The 20,636-nt window shown below is 51.8% G+C and overlaps 1 protein-coding gene across 2 annotated transcripts; it reads left to right on the forward strand.

Annotated features, from left to right (window-relative positions):
- Window positions 1-3,619: 3,619 nt before the first annotated feature.
- On the forward strand, window positions 3,620-20,392 carry TMEM41B (transmembrane protein 41B). Of its 2 annotated transcripts, none has more exons than XM_072119135.1 (7): window positions 3,620-3,647; window positions 15,844-15,961; window positions 16,057-16,185; window positions 16,411-16,504; window positions 16,594-16,698; window positions 16,888-17,026; window positions 18,648-20,392. In XM_072119135.1, the coding sequence occupies exons 1-7, from the start codon at window positions 3,635-3,637 to the stop codon at window positions 18,815-18,817; spliced, it is 768 nt and encodes a 255-aa protein (XP_071975236.1). In that variant the 5' UTR covers window positions 3,620-3,634; the 3' UTR covers window positions 18,818-20,392. The 2 variants fall into 2 exon arrangements, with proteins under 2 accessions (XP_071975236.1, XP_071975235.1); XM_072119134.1 differs by lacking the exon at window positions 3,620-3,647 and adding an exon at window positions 4,287-4,543.
- The last annotated feature ends 244 nt before the right edge of the window (window positions 20,393-20,636 follow it).

Raw genomic sequence — 20,636 nt, forward strand, 5'->3', positions numbered from 1 at the left:
CTCCTGGGACCTGATCGGGGAAGTGACAGATGCAAGATATCGGGCACACGCTGGTAGTGAATCCCGGCAGACTTCTTCCTCGTCGGACAGGTCAAGCTGGACTTCTCCTCCGTATACCATCTTCAGACTAATGGGCAAGTGTCACGATTACACCCGCGATCCTCGGTACGTATTGCAGGTGCAACCGTGCCTGCAGCCGTTGTCCCCGCTCCCCCAGGTCCATACTCACCTCTCCTGGCACCGGATTCCGCGTAGGTCCCGTCCTGGTCCCACGCCGGCTTCCTCCGTATGCCGCGCTCCTGCTTCTTGCCGAGGCCGCGTGCTCCCGATGCTAGGGCGCACACGCCCGACTCTTCAGGAATTAAAAGGGCCAGCATCCTCCTAATTGGTGCTGGCATTCCCGGCTCTGCTATGTAGCCTGGCGACGCCCAGCATCCCCTGCCTGATCTTCAAGTCATTCTAACTGAAGTGAAAGCCTCCTGAGCGTTCCCAGACGCCTCCGTGATTCCTGAGCGTTTCCAGACGCCTCCGTGTTTCTCTGGTGTTCCCGTATTCCTGTGGTGTTCCCGTGTTATCCTGTGGCGGTCCCGTAATCCTGTGGTGGTCCTGTAATCCTGTGGCAGTCCTGTAATCCTGTGGTGGTCCTGTAATCCTGTGGCAGTCCTGTAATCCTGTGGCGGTCCTGTAATCCTGTGGTGGTCTGGTATCCCAGTGATCTTCCTGAGGTCCTGCCAACCGTCCTTCCGAGGTCCTGCCAGCCATCCTTCCTAGGTCCTGCCTTACCAAAGTCCTGCCTTACCGAGGTCCCTACCTTGACTGCCACCGCGGGCCTAGTCGCACCCGTGGAGCAAACCGGTGGCTCCCCGGCGCAGCAAGACCATCCCGCTTTGCGTCGGGCTCTGGCGAAGACCAAGACTCCACTTAGACTCCGCTCCTGGGTTGCGGCTAGTATCGTTATCCCCCGCGGTGGTCCAGGGAGTCAAGAGGCTTTAGCCTCTGAGACTCTTCCCGCACCCCAGTGCGTGACAGCAAGTAGAGAGAGTCAAACAAACTCTGGGCTGTTTCCCTCGTCACTTTGTCTGTGCCCATCAGGACGACTGGTCCACTCTTACCGTGGGCAGAGTTCTCCTACAACTCCTCGTATTCTTAGTCTGCTGGCGCTGACCCTTTTTTCATTGTCTTTGGATGAATTCCATGTCAACCTCTTCCTCTGTCCGTTTCCTTAGATGTCCTTGCAGTGGAAGAATTGGTGCAGGACCTCAAATCGATCTGGGAACAGACACATCAGTCTCTTCTTCAGGCGTTGGTCCGCACCATGAACCAAGCTGACAGAAAGCGCAAGTCTCCTCCAGTTTTCTCTCCAGGTGACAAGGTGGTTATCTTCCAGATATGTCCGGCTGAAGATTCCCAGCTACAAGCTTGGTCCACTTTTTCTGTGGCTTATAAGCTCCGCCTTCCTTCCACTTTGCGCATCCTGGACTCCTTCCACATCTTTCCCCTGTCATTTTGAACCGCTTCTCTCGGCAACCTCCTCCTCCTGTGGCGGACTCCGCTGATGTCTTTGTGGTAAAGGAGGTTCCGGACATGAGACAGTGAGAGTTAAGCGGTTCTTCCTTGATGACTGTAAGGGGTTCGGGTCTGAAGAGAGATCATGGGAGCCCAAGAAAAATATCTTGGACCGTGGCCTCCTGCAGAGGTTCCTCCAAACCAAGAAGAGGGGGAGGCTGAAGGGGGTGTACTGTCACGGGTTTCCCTGAGACCCACATCCTGGGTCCCATGCTCCCCTCTGTACTTCCTTACCTCTCTACGCTCCTGCTCCGGATCCAGCAGCCCAGCGTGTGCGTCCTGACCTTCTAGGGTGCCTGTAAGATTTAAAGGGCCAGCACACCGCTAATTGGTGCTGCCCATTTCCAGGAATTCTATAAAAGCCGGCCACTTCCTGCCTCATGCCTCAGAGAAAGCTTGTTTCCCTCTTGATTTCCCGTTGTGACCCCAGTTCTGTTCCTGACTTTGACTCCACGCTGCCTGCCCTGACCTCTTGCCTGTCCCACACCACGATTCTGCCTCACGACTTTGTACCACGCCTTGGCCACCACCGCGGGCAAAATCGCGCCTGTGGGGCGACCTGGTGGTGTTCTGCCGCAGCAAGTCCATCCAGCTTTGCAGTCCCCCAATCAGTCCCCTTAGTAGCCCCATCAGTGCCCCCAGTAGTGCCCCCGCCTCCTCCTCCAGCGCTTCTGTTGCCTCCCACAAGGCGCCATTGCTATGAGAACATGTCGTCTGCCGACTGCACACTGTGAGATGGGACGCGCAGAGCCGGGAGCTACAGGCCTCTGCGGCTGCACAAGGGGGGGCTGCCAGATCGCACCCCTGCTTCTCCCTGTCTCACCCAGCACAGGCGACTGCTGTGGGTGCACTCTGACAGCAGGGGGCGCCTCTGGGATGTGTCCATCAATCAAAATTATTTGTTCAGGGTCTTCTAATCTACAACTCAAACACTCCACAGCTCTACATATTGCAGGCAATGCGACTATTGGGGGCACTGTGACTATTGGGGGCACTGTGACTATTGGGGGCACTGCGACTATTGGGGGCACTGCGACTATTGGGGGCACTGCGACTATTGGGGGCACTGCGACTATTGGGGGCACTGTGACTATTGGGGGCACTGTCACTATTGGGGGCACTGTCACTATTGGGGGCACTGCGACTATTGGGGGCACTGTGACTATTGGGGGCACTGTGACTATTGGGGGCACTGTCACTATTGGGGGCACTGTGACTATTAAGGGCACTGTCACTATTGGAGGCACTGTGACTATTGGGGGCACTGCGACTATTGGGGGCACTGCGACTATTGGGGGCACTGTGACTATTGGGGGCACTGCGACTATTGGGGGCACTGTGACTATTGGGGGCACTGCGACTATTGGGGGCACTGTCACTATTGGAGGCACTGTGACTATTGGGGGCACTGCGACTATTGGGGGCACTGCGACTATTGGGGGCACTGCGACTATTGGGGGCACTGCGACTATTGGGGGCACTGTCAATATTGGGCCTGACCCGTATATCGAATTTTATTTACAAAAAAGGCAGATACGCCTCACTGAAACTGATTTGTCAAATTAAAACTTCACTTTTATTAAACTCTTTTAAGAATAATATATATTTTCCCAAATATTGTACGGACAATTTCCTATGCTATAAAATTTACGTAGGTCGTTGTGGAAACTTTACTGTGTGGTTTGGAGTGTTTTACCGACAGCTAGACTGTAAAGCAACGTAATCCTGAGGTGACCACAGGTCAATTCCTTTTCCTGACACTAGATGTCAGTCTCGTTCATCTAACTCACAAAGAGATTGTAACATTGTAGTAATTATATTGTAAATAGACGCTGGGGCTCATTTACTTTCGTCAGGTTTCCTGAATATTTCCGATTTGCCCTGAATTGCCCCGGGACTTTGGCGCACGTGATCGGGTTGTGGCACATCGGCTTTCACGCAACAGAGATGGGGGGGGCGTGGCCGTCGGAAAACCTGACGGATTCGGAATTATGCAGGATATCGGGGGCACGACCTTAGTGACTCCCGGCAGAACCCGAATCAGTGTCGGAGAACGCGCTGCGGGATCATGACTGGAGCGGGTAAGTAAATGAGCCCCGATGTGTCAATTTGACTGACTTGTATCCAATCCCATGTGCGCCGGTGCTGTTTGGTGTCGCTATAGTAATAATGAGTGACACTCGGGATGCTGACATCAGCACATTCCTTTATTCGGATATTATTTTACTTTATGATGAATAACTTACTGGTCGGTGAGTATTTGTTGTTCTATTAGCAGTTCACGTCACTGTCAGAGGACTCATTGGGGCAGATTTACTTATCCAGTCCAGTCGCGATCCCGCGGTGCGCTCACCTATGTAATAAGATTGGTTCTGGTTCTGTATCCATGTAGTAACATTGGTTCTGGTGCTGTATCCATGCAGTGACATCAGAGTGGACCTTTGGGAGGCTCCTTCCTGTGATTGTCTGATCTGCTGGTGATGTGGTGTAGAAGATCAGGCCCTGGTCTCTTCCTCTGCTCATCCTGCACCTCCTGTTTCATGGCTGCTAGTGATTATCAGAGCAGAGACACTTCCTGAGGGGCGCAGGCACCAGACTGATACACTGTGACGAGCCCTCAGCTGTGGACACCAGGGGGCAGCTCTGCAACCCTGCAGCGGCCCCTCCCACTGTCTCCAAGCCACTCCCCCTGTCTCCAAGCTCCTCCCCCGCTCTCGGGTCCTCCCGCACCATAGAGCTCAGAGTGTCAGAGACACCGTAGAGCGGCGCAGGGCGGATATCCGGGTCCTCCGCGTTGCCGTGGAGATCCTGGCGCATGCGCGCTACATCCACCCGGCTCTAAGGTTCAACGGAGCCGGAAGCGGCGGCTGTAACACCGCGGAGCGTCCAGTCATGGCCAAAGCGCGGAGCGCGGGAGCCGCCAGCACCGGAACCGGCCCGAGACACCGGGAGGAGGAGGAGGAGGAGCTGATCCAAGGTGAGAGGAACCGCCGCCTCACATACACAGCATTGCGTCACAGCTCTGACGTCACTGTGATGTAACAGCCTGTTGTCATAGTGCGGAGGAGAGGACCGCCCCCCTGTGAGGTGCCTGGGGGGAGGGGCGAGCCCTCTCCTCTGCTCTCTGAGGTGCCCGGGGGGAGGGGCGAGCCCTCTCCTCTCCTCTGTGAGGTGCCCGGGGGGAGGGGCGAGCCCTCTCCTCTCCTCTGTGAGGTGCCCGGGGGGAGGGGCGAGCCCTCTCCTCTCCTCTGTGAGGTGCCCGGGGGGAGGGGCGAGCCCTCTCCTCTCCTCTGTGAGGTGCCCGGGGGGAGGGGCGAGCCCTCTCCTCTCCTCTGTGAGGTGCCCGGGGGGAGGGGCGAGCCCTCTCCTCTCCTCTGTGAGGTGCCCGGGGGGAGGGGCGAGCCCTCTCCTCTGTGAGGTGCCCGGGGGGAGGGGCGAGCCCTCTCCTCTGTGAGGTGCCCGGGGGGAGGGGCGAGCCCTCTCCTCTCCTCTGTGAGGTGCCCGGGGGGAGGGGCGAGCCCTCTCCTCTCCTCTGTGAGGTGCCCGGGGGGAGGGGCGAGCCCTCTCCTCTCCTCTGTGAGGTGCCCGGGGGGAGGGGCGAGCCCTCTCCTCTCCTCTGTGAGGTGCCCGGGGGGAGGGGCGAGCCCTCTCCTCTCCTCTGTGAGGTGCCCGGGGGGAGGGGCGAGCCCTCTCCTCTCCTCTGTGAGGTGCCCGGGGGGAGGGGCGAGCCCTCTCCTCTCCTCTGTGAGGTGCCCGGGGGGAGGGGCGAGCCCTCTCCTCTCCTCTCCTCTGTGAGGTGCCCGGGGGGAGGGGCGAGCCCTCTCCTCTCCTCTGTGAGGTGCCCGGGGGGAGGGGCGAGCCCTCTCCTCTCCTCTGTGAGGTGCCCGGGGGGAGGGGCGAGCCCTCTCCTCTCCTCTGTGAGGTGCCCGGGGGGAGGGGCGAGCCCTCTCCTCTCCTCTGTGAGGTGCCCGGGGGGAGGGGCGAGCCCTCTCCTCTCCTCTGTGAGGTGCCCGGGGGGAGGGGCGAGCCCTCTCCTCTCCTCTGTGAGGTGCCCGGGGGGAGGGGCGAGCCCTCTCCTCTCCTCTGTGAGGTGCCCGGGGGGAGGGGCGAGCCCTCTCCTCTCCTCTGTGAGGTGCCCGGGGGGAGGGGCGAGCCCTCTCCTCTCCTCTGTGAGGTGCCCGGGGGGAGGGGCGAGCCCTCTCCTCTCCTCTGTGAGGTGCCCGGGGGGAGGGGCGAGCCCTCTCCTCTCCTCTGTGAGGTGCCCGGGGGGAGGGGCGAGCCCTCTCCTCTCCTCTGTGAGGTGCCCGGGGGGAGGGGCGAGCCCTCTCCTCTCCTCTGTGAGGTGCCCGGGGGGAGGGGCGAGCCCTCTCCTCTCCTCTGTGAGGTGCCCGGGGGGAGGGGCGAGCCCTCTCCTCTCCTCTGTGAGGTGCCCGGGGGGAGGGGCGAGCCCTCTCCTCTCCTCTGTGAGGTGCCCGGGGGGAGGGGCGAGCCCTCTCCTCTCCTCTGTGAGGTGCCCGGGGGGAGGGGCGAGCCCTCTCCTCTCCTCTGTGAGGTGCCCGGGGGGAGGGGCGAGCCCTCTCCTCTCCTCTGTGAGGTGCCCGGGGGGAGGGGCGAGCCCTCTCCTCTCCTCTGTGAGGTGCCCGGGGGGAGGGGCGAGCCCTCTCCTCTCCTCTGTGAGGTGCCCGGGGGGAGGGGCGAGCCCTCTCCTCTCCTCTGTGAGGTGCCCGGGGGGAGGGGCGAGCCCTCTCCTCTCCTCTGTGAGGTGCCCGGGGGGAGGGGCGAGCCCTCTCCTCTCCTCTGTGAGGTGCCCGGGGGGAGGGGCGAGCCCTCTCCTCTCCTCTGTGAGGTGCCCGGGGGGAGGGGCGAGCCCTCTCCTCTCCTCTGTGAGGTGCCCGGGGGGAGGGGCGAGCCCTCTCCTCTCCTCTGTGAGGTGCCCGGGGGGAGGGGCGAGCCCTCTCCTCTCCTCTGTGAGGTGCCCGGGGGGAGGGGCGAGCCCTCTCCTCTCCTCTGTGAGGTGCCCGGGGGGAGGGGCGAGCCCTCTCCTCTCCTCTGTGAGGTGCCCGGGGGGAGGGGCGAGCCCTCTCCTCTCCTCTGTGAGGTGCCCGGGGGGAGGGGCGAGCCCTCTCCTCTCCTCTGTGAGGTGCCCGGGGGGAGGGGCGAGCCCTCTCCTCTCCTCTGTGAGGTGCCCGGGGGGAGGGGCGAGCCCTCTCCTCTCCTCTGTGAGGTGCCCGGGGGGAGGGGCGAGCCCTCTCCTCTCCTCTGTGAGGTGCCCGGGGGGAGGGGCGAGCCCTCTCCTCTCCTCTGTGAGGTGCCCGGGGGGAGGGGCGAGCCCTCTCCTCTCCTCTGTGAGGTGCCCGGGGGGAGGGGCGAGCCCTCTCCTCTCCTCTGTGAGGTGCCCGGGGGGAGGGGCGAGCCCTCTCCTCTCCTCTGTGAGGTGCCCGGGGGGAGGGGCGAGCCCTCTCCTCTCCTCTGTGAGGTGCCCGGGGGGAGGGGCGAGCCCTCTCCTCTCCTCTGTGAGGTGCCCGGGGGGAGGGGCGAGCCCTCTCCTCTCCTCTGTGAGGTGCCCGGGGGGAGGGGCGAGCCCTCTCCTCTCCTCTGTGAGGTGCCCGGGGGGAGGGGCGAGCCCTCTCCTCTCCTCTGTGAGGTGCCCGGGGGGAGGGGCGAGCCCTCTCCTCTCCTCTGTGAGGTGCCCGGGGGGAGGGGCGAGCCCTCTCCTCTCCTCTCCTCTGTGAGGTGCCCGGGGGGAGGGGCGAGCCCTCTCCTCTCCTCTCCTCTGTGAGGTGCCCGGGGGGAGGGGCGAGCCCTCTCCTCTCCTCTCCTCTGTGAGGTGCCCGGGGGGAGGCAGGACCCTACAGCTCCGCCCACACACAGGTCAGATGAAAGGTCACAGCAAATCAGATACAAAGGAGTCACGGGGAGAGGGGGGGTGCAGGGGGATACAATCTATTACTCTCTGTTATCAGCCATTACACCCCGGGGAGAGGAGACTGTACAGGGGGGGGATACAATCTATTACTCTCTGTTATCAGCCATTACACCCCGGGGAGAGGAGACTGTACAGGGGGGGATACAATCTATTACTCTCTGTTATCAGCCATTACATCCCGGGGAGAGGAGACTGTACAGGGGGGATACAATCTATTACTCTCTGTTATCAGCCATTACATCCCGGGGAGAGGAGACTGTACAGGGGGGATACAATCTATTACTCTCTGTTATCAGCCATTACACCCCGGGGAGAGGAGACTGTACAGGGGGGGATACAATCTATTACTCTCTGTTATCAGCCATTACATCCCGGGGAGAGGAGACTGTACAGGGGGGATACAATCTATTACTCTCTGTTATCAGCCACTACACCCCGGGGAGAGGAGACTGTACAGGGGGGATACAATCTATTACTCTCTGTTATCAGCCATTACACCCCGGGGAGAGGAGACTGTACAGGGGGGGATACAATCTATTACTCTCTGTTATCAGCCATTACATCCCGGGGGGAGGAGACTGTACAGGGGGGGGGGTACAATCTATTACTCTCTGTTATCAGCCATTACATCCCGGGGAGAGGAGACTGTACAGGGGGGATACAATCTATTACTCTCTGTTATCAGCCATTACATCCCGGGGAGAGGAGACTGTACAGGGGGGGGGGGGATACAATCTATTACTCTCTGTTATCAGCCATTACATCCCGGGGAGAGGAGACTGTACAGGAGGGATACAATCTATTACTCTCTGTTATCAGCCATTACACCCCGGGGAGAGGAGACTGTACAGGGGGGATACAATCTATTACTCTCTGTTATCAGCCATTACATCCCGGGGAGAGGAGACTGTACAGGGGGATACAATCTATTACTCTCTGTTATCAGCCATTACACCCCGGGGAGAGGAGACTGTACAGGGGGGGATACAATCTATTACTCTCTGTTATCAGCCATTACATCCCGGGGAGAGGAGACTGTACAGGGGGATACAATCTATTACTCTCTGTTATCAGCCATTACACCCCGGGGAGAGGAGACTGTACAGGGGGGGATACAATCTATTACTCTCTGTTATCAGCCATTACATCCCGGGGAGAGGAGACTGTACAGGGGGATACAATCTATTACTCTCTGTTATCAGCCATTACACCCCGGGGAGAGGAGACTGTACAGGGGGATACAATCTATTACTCTCTGTTATCAGCTGCTCTTGTACGTTCTGCACTTGGGGAGTTTCCGTCTTGTGGTTTCATGTTATTTCATCACATCCAGTGTCTTGCACTTGGTTCCTGTGTGAGGAGAAGTTCTGCAGCTTTATAATTCTCACTGTGTCCATATCTCTGTTTGCTGTCAGTGAAATGAATCTTTCTTATTTGCAATAAGAGGCTGGAAACCTGCTCTGACCTTACACTGAGGGTTTGTTACAGTTGTATCTGGTTTCTTCTTACAGTGTCAGGATAATTCTCTAGAGACAACGAGTGTTTACAGACGGCAAACAGTGTAATAAGATATAACCTGCAGATATTACATCACATGTGACTGATCCCCTCCTCTTATAACGCTCCAGCACTGATATAACCTGCAGATATTACATCACATGTGACTGATCTCCTCCTCTTATAACGCTCCAGTACTGATATAACCTGCAGATATTACATCACATGTGACTGATCTCCTCCTCTTATAACGCTCCAGTACTGATATAACCTGCAGATATTACATCACATGTGACTGATCCCCTCCTCTTATAACGCTCCAGCACTGATATAACCTGCAGATATTACATCACATGTGACTGATCTCCTCCTCTTATAACGCTCCAGTACTGATATAACCTGCAGATATTACATCACATGTGACTGATCTCCTCCTCTTATAACGCTCCAGTACTGATATAACCTGCAGATATTACATCACATGTGACTGATCTCCTCCTCTTAGAACGCTCCAGCACTGATATAACCTGCAGATATTACATCACATGTGACTGATCTCCTCTTATAACGCTCCAGTACTGATATAACCTGCAGCATTACATCACATGTGACTGATCTCCTCCTCTTATAACGCTCCAGTACTGATATAACCTGCAGATATTACATCACATGTGACTGATCTCCTCCTCTTATAACGCTCCAGTACTGATATAACCTGCAGATATTACATCACATGTGACTGATCTCCTCTTATAACGCTCCAGTACTGATATAACCTGCAGATATTACATCACATGTGACTGATCTCCTCCTCTTATAACGCTCCAGCACTGATATAACCTGCAGATATTACATCACATGTGACTGATCTCCTCCTCTTATAACGCTCCAGCACTGATATAACCTGCAGATATTACATCACATGTGACTGATCTCCTCTTATAATGCTCCAGCACTGATATAACCTGCAGATATTACATCACATGTGACTGATCTCCTCTTATAACGCTCCAGCACTGATATAACCTGCAGATATTACATCACATGTGACTGATCTCCTCTTATAACGCTCCAGTACTGATATAACCTGCAGATATTACATCACATGTGACTGATCTCCTCCTCTTATAACGCTCCAGTACTGATATAACCTGCAGATATTACATCACATGTGACTGATCTCCTCCTCTTATAACGCTCCAGTACTGATATAACCTGCAGATATTACATCACATGTGACTGATCTCCTCCTCTTATAACGCTCCAGTACTGATATAACCTGCAGATATTACATCACATGTGACTGATCTCCTCCTCTTATAACGCTCCAGTACTGATATAACCTGCAGATATTACATCACATGTGACTGATCTCCTCCTCTTATAACGCTCCAGTACTGATATAACCTGCAGATATTACATCACATGTGACTGATCCCCTCCTCTTATAACGCTCCAGTACTGATATAACCTGCAGATATAACATCACATGTGACTGATCTCCTCTTATAACGCTCCAGTACTGATATAACCTGCAGATATTACATCACATGTGACTGATCTCCTCCTCTTATAACGCTCCAGCACTGATATAACCTGCAGATATTACATCACATGTGACTGATCTCCTCCTCTTATAACGCTCCAGCACTGATATAACCTGCAGATATTACATCACATGTGACTGATCTCCTCCTCTTATAACGCTCCAGTACTGATATAACCTGCAGATATTACATCACATGTGACTGATCTCCTCCTCTTATAACGCTCCAGTACTGATATAACCTGCAGATATTACATCACATGTGACTGATCTCCTCTTATAACGCTCCAGCACTGATATAACCTGCAGATATTACATCACATGTGACTGATCTCCTCCTCTTATAACGCTCCAGTACTGATATAACCTGCAGATATTACATCACATGTGACTGATCCCCTCCTCTTATAATGCTCCAGCACTGATATAACCTGCAGATATTACATCACATGTGACTGATCTCCTCCTCTTATAACGCTCCAGCACTGATATAACCTGCAGATATTACATCACATGTGACTGATCTCCTCCTCTTATAACGCTCCAGCACTGATATAACCTGCAGATATTACATCACATGTGACTGATCTCCTCCTCTTATAACGCTCCAGTACTGATATAACCTGCAGATATTACATCACATGTGACTGATCTCCTCCTCTTATAACGCTCCAGTACTGATATAACCTGCAGATATTACATCACATGTAACTGATCTCCTCCTCTTATAACGCTCCAGTACTGATATAACCTGCAGATATTACATCACATGTGACTGATCTCCTCTTATAACACTCCAGCACTGATATAACCTGCAGATATTACATCACATGTGACTGATCTCCTCCTCTTATAACGCTCCAGCACTGATATAACCTGCAGATATTACATCACATGTGACTGCTCTCCTCCTCTTATAACGCTCCAGCACTGATATAACCTGCAGATATTACATCACATGTGACTGATCTCCTCCTCTTATAACGCTCCAGTACTGATATAACCTGCAGATATTACATCACATGTGACTGATCTCCTCCTCTTATAACGCTCCAGTACTGATATAACCTGCAGATATTACATCACATGTGACTGATCTCCTCCTCTTATAACGCTCCAGTACTGATATAACCTGCAGATATTACATCACATGTGACTGATCTCCTCCTCTTATAACGCTCCAGTACTGATATAACCTGCAGATATTACATCACATGTGACTGATCTCCTCCTCTTATAACGCTGCAGTACTGATATAACCTGCAGATATTACATCACATGTGACTGATCTCCTCCTCTTATAACGCTGCAGTACTGATATAACCTGCAGATATTACATCACATGTGACTGATCTCCTTTTATAACGCTCCAGTACTGATATAACCTGCAGATATTACATCACATGTGACTGATCTCCTCTTATAACGCTCCAGTACTGATATAACCTGCAGATATTACATCACATGTGACTGATCTCCTCCTCTTATAACGCTCCAGCACTGATATAACCTGCAGATATTACATCACATGTGACTGATCTCCTCCTCTTATAACGCTCCAGCACTGATATAACCTGCAGATATTACATCACATGTGACTGATCTCCTCTTATAACGCTCCAGTACTGATATAACCTGCAGATATTACATCACATGTGACTGATCTCCTCTTATAACGCTCCAGTACTGATATAACCTGCAGATATTACATCACATGTGACTGATCTCCTCCTCTTATAACGCTCCAGTACTGATATAACCTGCAGATATTACATCACATGTGACTGATCTCCTCCTCTTATAACGCTCCAGTACTGATATAACCTGCAGATATTACATCACATGTGACTGATCTCCTCCTCTTATAACGCTCCAGTACTGATATAACCTGCAGATATTACATCACATGTGACTGATCTCCTCTTATAACGCTCCAGTACTGATATAACCTGCAGATATTACATCACATGTGACTGATCTCCTCTTATAACGCTCCAGTACTGATATAACCTGCAGATATTACATCACATGTGACTGATCTCCTCCTCTTATAACGCTCCAGTACTGATATAACCTGCAGATATTACATCACATGTGACTGATCTCCTCCTCTTATAACGCTCCAGTACTGATATAACCTGCAGATATTACATCACATGTGACTGATCCCCTCCTCTTATAACGCTCCAGCACTGATATAACCTGCAGATATTACATCACATGTGACTGATCTCCTCCTCTTATAACGCTCCAGCACTGATATAACCTGCAGATATTACATCACATGTGACTGATCTCCTCCTCTTATAACGCTCCAGCACTGATATAACCTGCAGATATTACATCACATGTGACTGATCTCCTCCTCTTAAAACGCTCCAGCACTGATATAACCTACAGATATTACATCACATGTGACTGATCTCCTCTTATAACGCTCCAGTACTGATATAACCTGCAGATATTACATCACATGTGACTGATCTCCTCCTCTTAAAACGCTCCAGCACTGATATAACCTACAGATATTACATCACATGTGACTGATCTCCTCTTATAACGCTCCAGTACTGATATAACCTGCAGATATTACATCACATGTGACTGATCCCCTCCTCTTATAACGCTCCAGTACTGATATAACCTGCAGATATTACATCACATGTGACTGATCTCCTCTTATAACGCTCCAGTACTGATATAACCTGCAGATATTACATCACATGTGACTGATCTCCTCCTCTTATAATGCTCCAGTACTGATATAACCTGCAGATATTACATCACATGTGACTGATCTCCTCCTCTTATAACGCTCCAGCACTGATATAACCTGCAGATATTACATCACATGTGACTGATCCCCTCCTCTTATAACGCTCCAGTACTGATATAACCTGCAGATATTACATCACATGTGACTGATCTCCTCCTCTTATAACGCTCCAGTACTGATATAACCTGCAGATATTACATCACATGTGACTGATCTCCTCTTATAACGCTCCAGTACTGATATAACCTGCAGATATTACATCACATGTGACTGATCTCCTCCTCTTATAACGCTCCAGTACTGATATAACCTGCAGATATTACATCACATGTGACTGATCTCCTCCTCTTATAACGCTCCAGCACTGATATAACCTGCAGATATTACATCACATGTGACTGATCTCCTCCTCTTATAACGCTCCAGCACTGATATAACCTGCAGATATTACATCACATGTGACTGATCTCCTCCTCTTATAACGCTCCAGCACTGATATAACCTGCAGATATTACATCACATGTGACTGATCTCCTCCTCTTATAACGCTCCAGTACTGATATAACCTGCAGATATTACATCACATGTGACTGATCTCCTCCTCTTATAACGCTCCAGTACTGATATAACCTGCAGATATTACATCACATGTGACTGATCTCCTCTTATAACGCTCCAGTACTGATATAACCTGCAGATATTACATCACATGTGACTGATCTCCTCTTATAACGCTCCAGTACTGATATAACCTGCAGATATTACATCACATGTGACTGATCTCCTCCTCTTATAACGCTCCAGTACTGATATAACCTGCAGATATTACATCACATGTGACTGATCTCCTCCTCTTATAACGCTCCAGTACTGATATAACCTGCAGATATTACATCACATGTGACTGATCCCCTCCTCTTATAACGCTCCAGCACTGATATAACCTGCAGATATTACATCACATGTGACTGATCTCCTCCTCTTATAACGCTCCAGCACTGATATAACCTGCAGATATTACATCACATGTGACTGATCTCCTCCTCTTATAACGCTCCAGCACTGATATAACCTGCAGATATTACATCACATGTGACTGATCCCCTCCTCTTATAACGCTCCAGTACTGATATAACCTGCAGATATTACATCACATGTGACTGATCTCCTCCTCTTATAACGCTCCAGTACTGATATAACCTGCAGATATTACATCACATGTGACTGATCTCCTCCTCTTATAACGCTCCAGTACTGATATAACCTGCAGATATAACATCACATGTGACTGATCTCCTCTTATAACGCTCCAGCACTGATATAACCTGCAGATATTACATCACATGTGACTGATCTCCTCCTCTTATAACGCTCCAGCACTGATATAACCTGCAGATATTACATCACATGTGACTGATCTCCTCCTCTTATAACGCTCCAGCACTGATATAACCTGCAGATATTACATCACATGTGACTGATCTCCTCTTATAACGCTCCAGTACTGATATAACCTGCAGATATTACATCACATGTGACTGATCTCCTCCTCTTATAACGCTCCAGCACTGATATAACCTGCAGATATTACATCACATGTGACTGATCTCCTCCTCTTATAACGCTCCAGCACTGATATAACCTGCAGATATTACATCCCATGTGACTGATCTCCTCTTATAACGCTCCAGCACTGATATAACCTGCAGATATTACATCACATGTGACTGATCTCCTCTTATAACGCTCCAGTACTGATATAACCTGCAGATATTACATCACATGTGACTGATCTCCTCTTATAACGCTCCAGTACTGATATAACCTGCAGATATTACATCCCATGTGACTGATCTCCTCCTCTTATAACGCTCCAGCACTGATATAACCTGCAGATATTACATCACATGTGACTGATCTCCTCTTATAACGCTCCAGTACTGATATAACCTGCAGATATTACATCACATGTGACTGATCTCCTCTTATAACGCTCCAGTACTGATATAACCTGCAGATATTACATCCCATGTGACTGATCTCCTCCTCTTATAACGCTCCAGTACTGATATAACCTGCAGATATTACATCACATGTGACTGATCTCCTCCTCTTATAACGCTCCAGCACTGATATAACCTGCAGATATTACATCACATGTGACTGATCTCCTCCTCTTATAACGCTCCAGCACTGATATAACCTGCAGATATTACATCACATGTGACTGATCTCCTCCTCTTATAACGCTCCAGTACTGATATAACCTGCAGATATTACATCACATGTGACTGATCTCCTCCTCTTATAACGCTCCAGTACTGATATAACCTGCAGATATTACATCACATGTGACTGATCTCCTCCTCTTATAACGCTCCAGTACTGATATAACCTGCAGATATTACATCACATGTGACTGATCTCCTCCTCTTATAACGCTCCAGTACTGATATAACCTGCAGATATTACATCACATGTGACTGATCTCCTCTTATAACGCTGGCTCGTGCTGTCTCCTCTGTGTTGCAGGGAAGGCTCGCTCTGAGGGCGGCTCGGCTCGGACCTCTCTCCTCATCCTGGTCTCCATCTTCCTCTCGGCCGCCTTCGTCATGTTCCTGGTGTACCAGCATTTCCCGCAGCTCAGTGTGTAAGTGTCTGTGACTCCCCCGCGGAGCTGACGCTCGGTCCTGCACCTCCGGGCCGCAGCCGCCGTTTTCTCACCTCCTTTTTTTCTATTTCCAGAGAAGAACGAGAGAAGATAAAGGTCCCGCGGGACATGGATGACGCCAAGGCGCTGGGGAAGGTCCTGTCCAAGTACAAGGACACCTTCTACGTGGAGGTCCTGGTCGCCTACTTCACCACCTACGTCTTGTATCCTTCCGAGAAACGGCAGCCCCGCCCCTCCATCTGTACAGCCAATCCGCTGACAGCACTCGTAGCTTCCCATTACTGCTGTGCATGAAGTAGCAAGCTCTGGATGAGCAGCACAGCGGGGGATTATGGGAAGGTCACCAGCTGCAGTGCCCCTGATCTCCTCCGGGGGGGCGCCCTCCACACCCCCTCTGGTCACATGATCCTTAATGACGCCCCGTACAGTCTGCAGACGTTCGCCATCCCGGGCTCCATCTTCCTCAGCATCCTCTCGGGATTCCTCTACCCCTTCCCCCTCGCCCTCTTCCTCGTGTGTCTGGTGAGTAACATAAGAGACTCCTGGATGCAGCTCTGGCTGTGACTAGAGGATGTGTGCGGAGGTCTCATGTCCTTTCCCTCTCTCCTCAGTGCTCGGGGCTGGGGGCTTCTTTCTGTTACCTCTTGTCCTACCTGGTGGGCCGGCCGGTGGTCTACAAGTACCTGACGGAGAAGGCCGTGCGATGGTCACAGCAGGTGAGATGCAGCGGTAGCGACACCTCAGCTGTGAGAAGTTTGTTAAGAAGGGCTTATTCACTGACAGCAAGCGTCTCCCCATGGGGCTGCTCCCCCCTGACGTGTCATCCCACAGGATCACCCCAGTTATTAGATATAATGTGATTGTCTCCCGATCCTGCGCTGACTCCTCCCCCCTCCTCCTCACAGGTGGACCGGCACCGAGACCATCTCATCAACTACATCATCTTCCTGCGGATCACACCCTTCCTGCCCAACTGGTTCATCAACATCACGTCCCCCGTCATCAATGTCCCCCTCAAGGTCTTCTTCCTGGGAACCTTTCTAGGTAAGAGACAAGAGCGCCCCCAGCAGAGAGAAGGGGAACTACAGGAAGTAATGTCATGTATGTACACAGTGACTGCACCAGCAGCAGAATAGTGAGTGCAGCTCTGGGGTATAATACAGGATGTAACTCAGGATCAGTACAGGATAAGTAATGTCATGTATGTACACAGTGACTGCACCAGCAGCAGAATAGTGAGTGCAGCTCTGGGGTATAATACAGGATGTAACTCAGGATCAGTACAGGATAAGTAATGTCATGTATGTACACAGTGACTGCACCAGCAGCAGAATAGTGAGTGCAGCTCTGGGGTATAATACAGGATGTAACTCAGGATCAGTACAGGATAAGTAATGTCATGTATGTACACAGTGACTGCACCAGCAGCAGAATAGTGAGTGCAGCTCTGGGGTATAATACAGGATGTAACTCAGGATCAGTACAGGATAAGTAATGTCATGTATGTACACAGTGACTGCACCAGCAGCAGAATAGTGAGTGCAGCTCTGGGGTATAATACAGGATGTAACTCAGGATCAGTACAGGATAAGTAATGTCATGTATGTACACAGTGACTGCACCAGCAGCAGAATAGTGAGTGCAGCTCTGGAGTATAATACAGGATGTAACTCAGGATCAGTACAGGATAAGTAATGTCATGTATGTACACAGTGACTGCACCAGCAGCAGAATAGTGAGTGCAGCTCTGGGGTATAATACAGGATGTAACTCAGGATCAGTACAGGATAAGTAATGTCATGTATGTACACAGTGACTGCACCAGCAGCAGAATAGTGAGTGCAGCTCAGGAGTATAATACAGGATGTAACTCAGGATCAGTACAGGATAAGTAATGTCATGTATGTACACAGTGACTGCACCAGCAGCAGAATAGTGAGTGCAGCTCTGGAGTATAATACAGGATGTAACTCAGGATCAGTACAGGATAAGTAATGTCAGGTATGTACACAGTGACTGCACCAGCAGCAGAATAGTGAGTGCAGCTCTGGGGTATAATACAGGATGTAACTCAGGATCAGTACAGGATAAGTAATGTCATGTATGTACACAGTGACTGCACCAGCAGCAGAATAGTGAGTGCAGCTCTGGAGTATAATACAGGATGTAACTCAGGATCAGTACAGGATAAGTAATGTCATGTATGTACACAGTGACTGCACCAGCAGCAGAATAGTGAGTGCAGCTCTGGGGTATAATACAGGATGTAACTCAGGATCAGTACAGGATAAGTAATGTCATGTATGTACACAGTGACTGCACCAGCAGCAGAATAGTGAGTGCAGCTCTGGGGTATAATACAGGATGTAACTCAGGTCCAGTACAGGATAAGTAATGTCATGTATGTACACAGTGACTGCACCAGCAGCAGAATAGTGAGTGCAGCTCTGGGGTATAATACAGGATGTAACTCAGGATCAGTACAGGATAAGTAATGTCATGTATGTACAGTGACTGCACCAGCAGCAGAATAGTGAATGCAGCTCTGGGGTATAATACAGGATGTAACTCAGGATCAGTACAGGATAAGTAATGTCATGTATGTACACAGTGACTGCACCAGCAGCAGAATAGTGAATGCAGCTCTGCTCTCTGTGTGTTGCAGGGGTGGCTCCTCCCTCATTCGTTGCGATTAAGGCGGGCACCACGTTGTACCAGCTGACCACGGCCGGGGAGGCGGTGTCCTGGAATTCTGTCTTCGTCCTCATGGTCCTCGCTGTTCTCTCGATTCTTCCGGCCGTTTTCCAGAAGAAGCTGAAGAAGAAGTTTGAGTGAAGCTTTTGTGACGCCTCAGGACGTTTTCGCAGGAGAATTAATTTAATTTTATGGATTTTCAGATTCTGGACCTTTATAATACAGAAGAATTATTTTATGTCGGACACTTCCCCTCCCCCGTGTCTGACGCTCGATGTCAGGACATTAATTATTTTCAGATTTTTAAGATAAAGTGTTAATATTGTATTATTTAACCCTTCCCATGATAGATACTGGGTTGGAGGGATCTGCCTTCATCCTGCCTAGGCTCTTCCCACCCCCATGGTGCCGCAGGTGTATGAGAGACTGGTGAGTGTAAGCTCTGCAGCCTAGTTCTTGGCATATCCATTGCGACTGCGAGGGATGGACCTTGGGCCCTGCTGATCAGCGCTGTTCTCCATTGGGCTCCAGTGCCTCTCTTCTAGGCGCTGCGGCGCCCCCTGGTGTCATTTTCCTACAGGTTCCCTCTATGGCCTCCTCCGTCCCTCACTGCCGTACACTACATCTCCAGTCCTCCCCGGTGTCTCTGTGACTGTGAGGCTGGAGGTTCCCTCTATGGCCTCCCCCGTCCCTCACTGCCGTACACTACATCTCCAGTCGTCCCCGGTGTCTCTGTGACTGTGAGGCTGGAGGTTCTCTCTATGGCCTCGCCCGTCCCTCACTGCTGTACACTACATCTCCAGTCCTCCCTGGTGTCTCTGTGACTGTGAGGCTGGAGGTTCTCTCTATGGCCTCCCCCGTCCCTCACTGCCGTACACTACATCTCCAGTCCTCCCCGGTGTCTCTGTGACTGTGAGGCTGGAGGCTCCCTCTATGGCCTCCCCCGTTCCTCTCTGCCGTACACTACATCTCCAGTCCTCCCCGGTGTCTCTGTGACTGTGAGGCTGGAGGTTCTCTCTATGGCCTCCCCCGTCCCTCACTGCCGTACACTACATCTCCAGTCCTCCCCGGTGTCTCAGTGACTGTGAGGCTGGAGGTTCCCTCTATGGCCTCCCCCGTCCCTCACTGCCGTACACTACATCTCCAGTCCTCCCCGGTGTCTCTGTGACTGTGAGGCTGGAGGTTCCCTCTATGGCCTCCCCCGTCCCTCACTGCCGTACACTACATCTCCAGTCCTCCCCGGTGTCTCAGTGACTGTGAGGCTGGAGGTTCCCTCTATGGCCTCCCCCGTCCCTCACTGCCGTACACTACATCTCCAGTCCTCCCCGGTGTCTCTGTGACTGTGAGGCTGGAGGTTCTCTCTATGGCCTCCCCCGTCCCTCACTGCTGTACACTACATCTCCAGTCCTCCCCGGTGTCTCTGTGACTGTGAGGCTGGAGGTTCCCTCTATGGCCTCCCCCGTCCCTCACTGCCGTACACTACATCTCCAGTCCTCCCCGGTGTCTCTGTGAGGCCGGAGGTTCCCTCTATGGCCTCCCCCGTCCCTCACTGCTGTACACTACATCTCCAGTCCTCCCCGGTGTCTCTGTGACTGTGAGGCCGGAGGTTCCCCGGAGCCGGCGCCATGTTTTGTATTGGATTCATCAGTGTTCAGTCTCATCCTGTCCTTGTCTTTTGTGTCTGTGATCGAAAAATCTTATAAATCCTGAAAGTCAGATTTATGTTTTGGATTATAAAAACAAGAATTTGAGTTTCATGTAGGTAGCGCCCCCTGGTGTTATATACAGGACATCCATGTGTACGTCCACCTCTGCGCTGAGGACTGCAGGACGCACGTGCTCAGTCTATAAGAATATCTGTTTGGCCTCAGGACAGGGGCGGAGCCTCCGGGGTACAGGTGAGGAGGATGATGAGAAACCAGCCTCGCAGATGCCACCTGCAGCTGACTCCCTGTAAGCT

This window comes from Engystomops pustulosus, chromosome 7 (genome assembly GCF_040894005.1).
Source record: "Engystomops pustulosus chromosome 7, aEngPut4.maternal, whole genome shotgun sequence".
Lineage (NCBI taxonomy): Eukaryota > Metazoa > Chordata > Amphibia > Anura > Leptodactylidae > Engystomops > Engystomops pustulosus.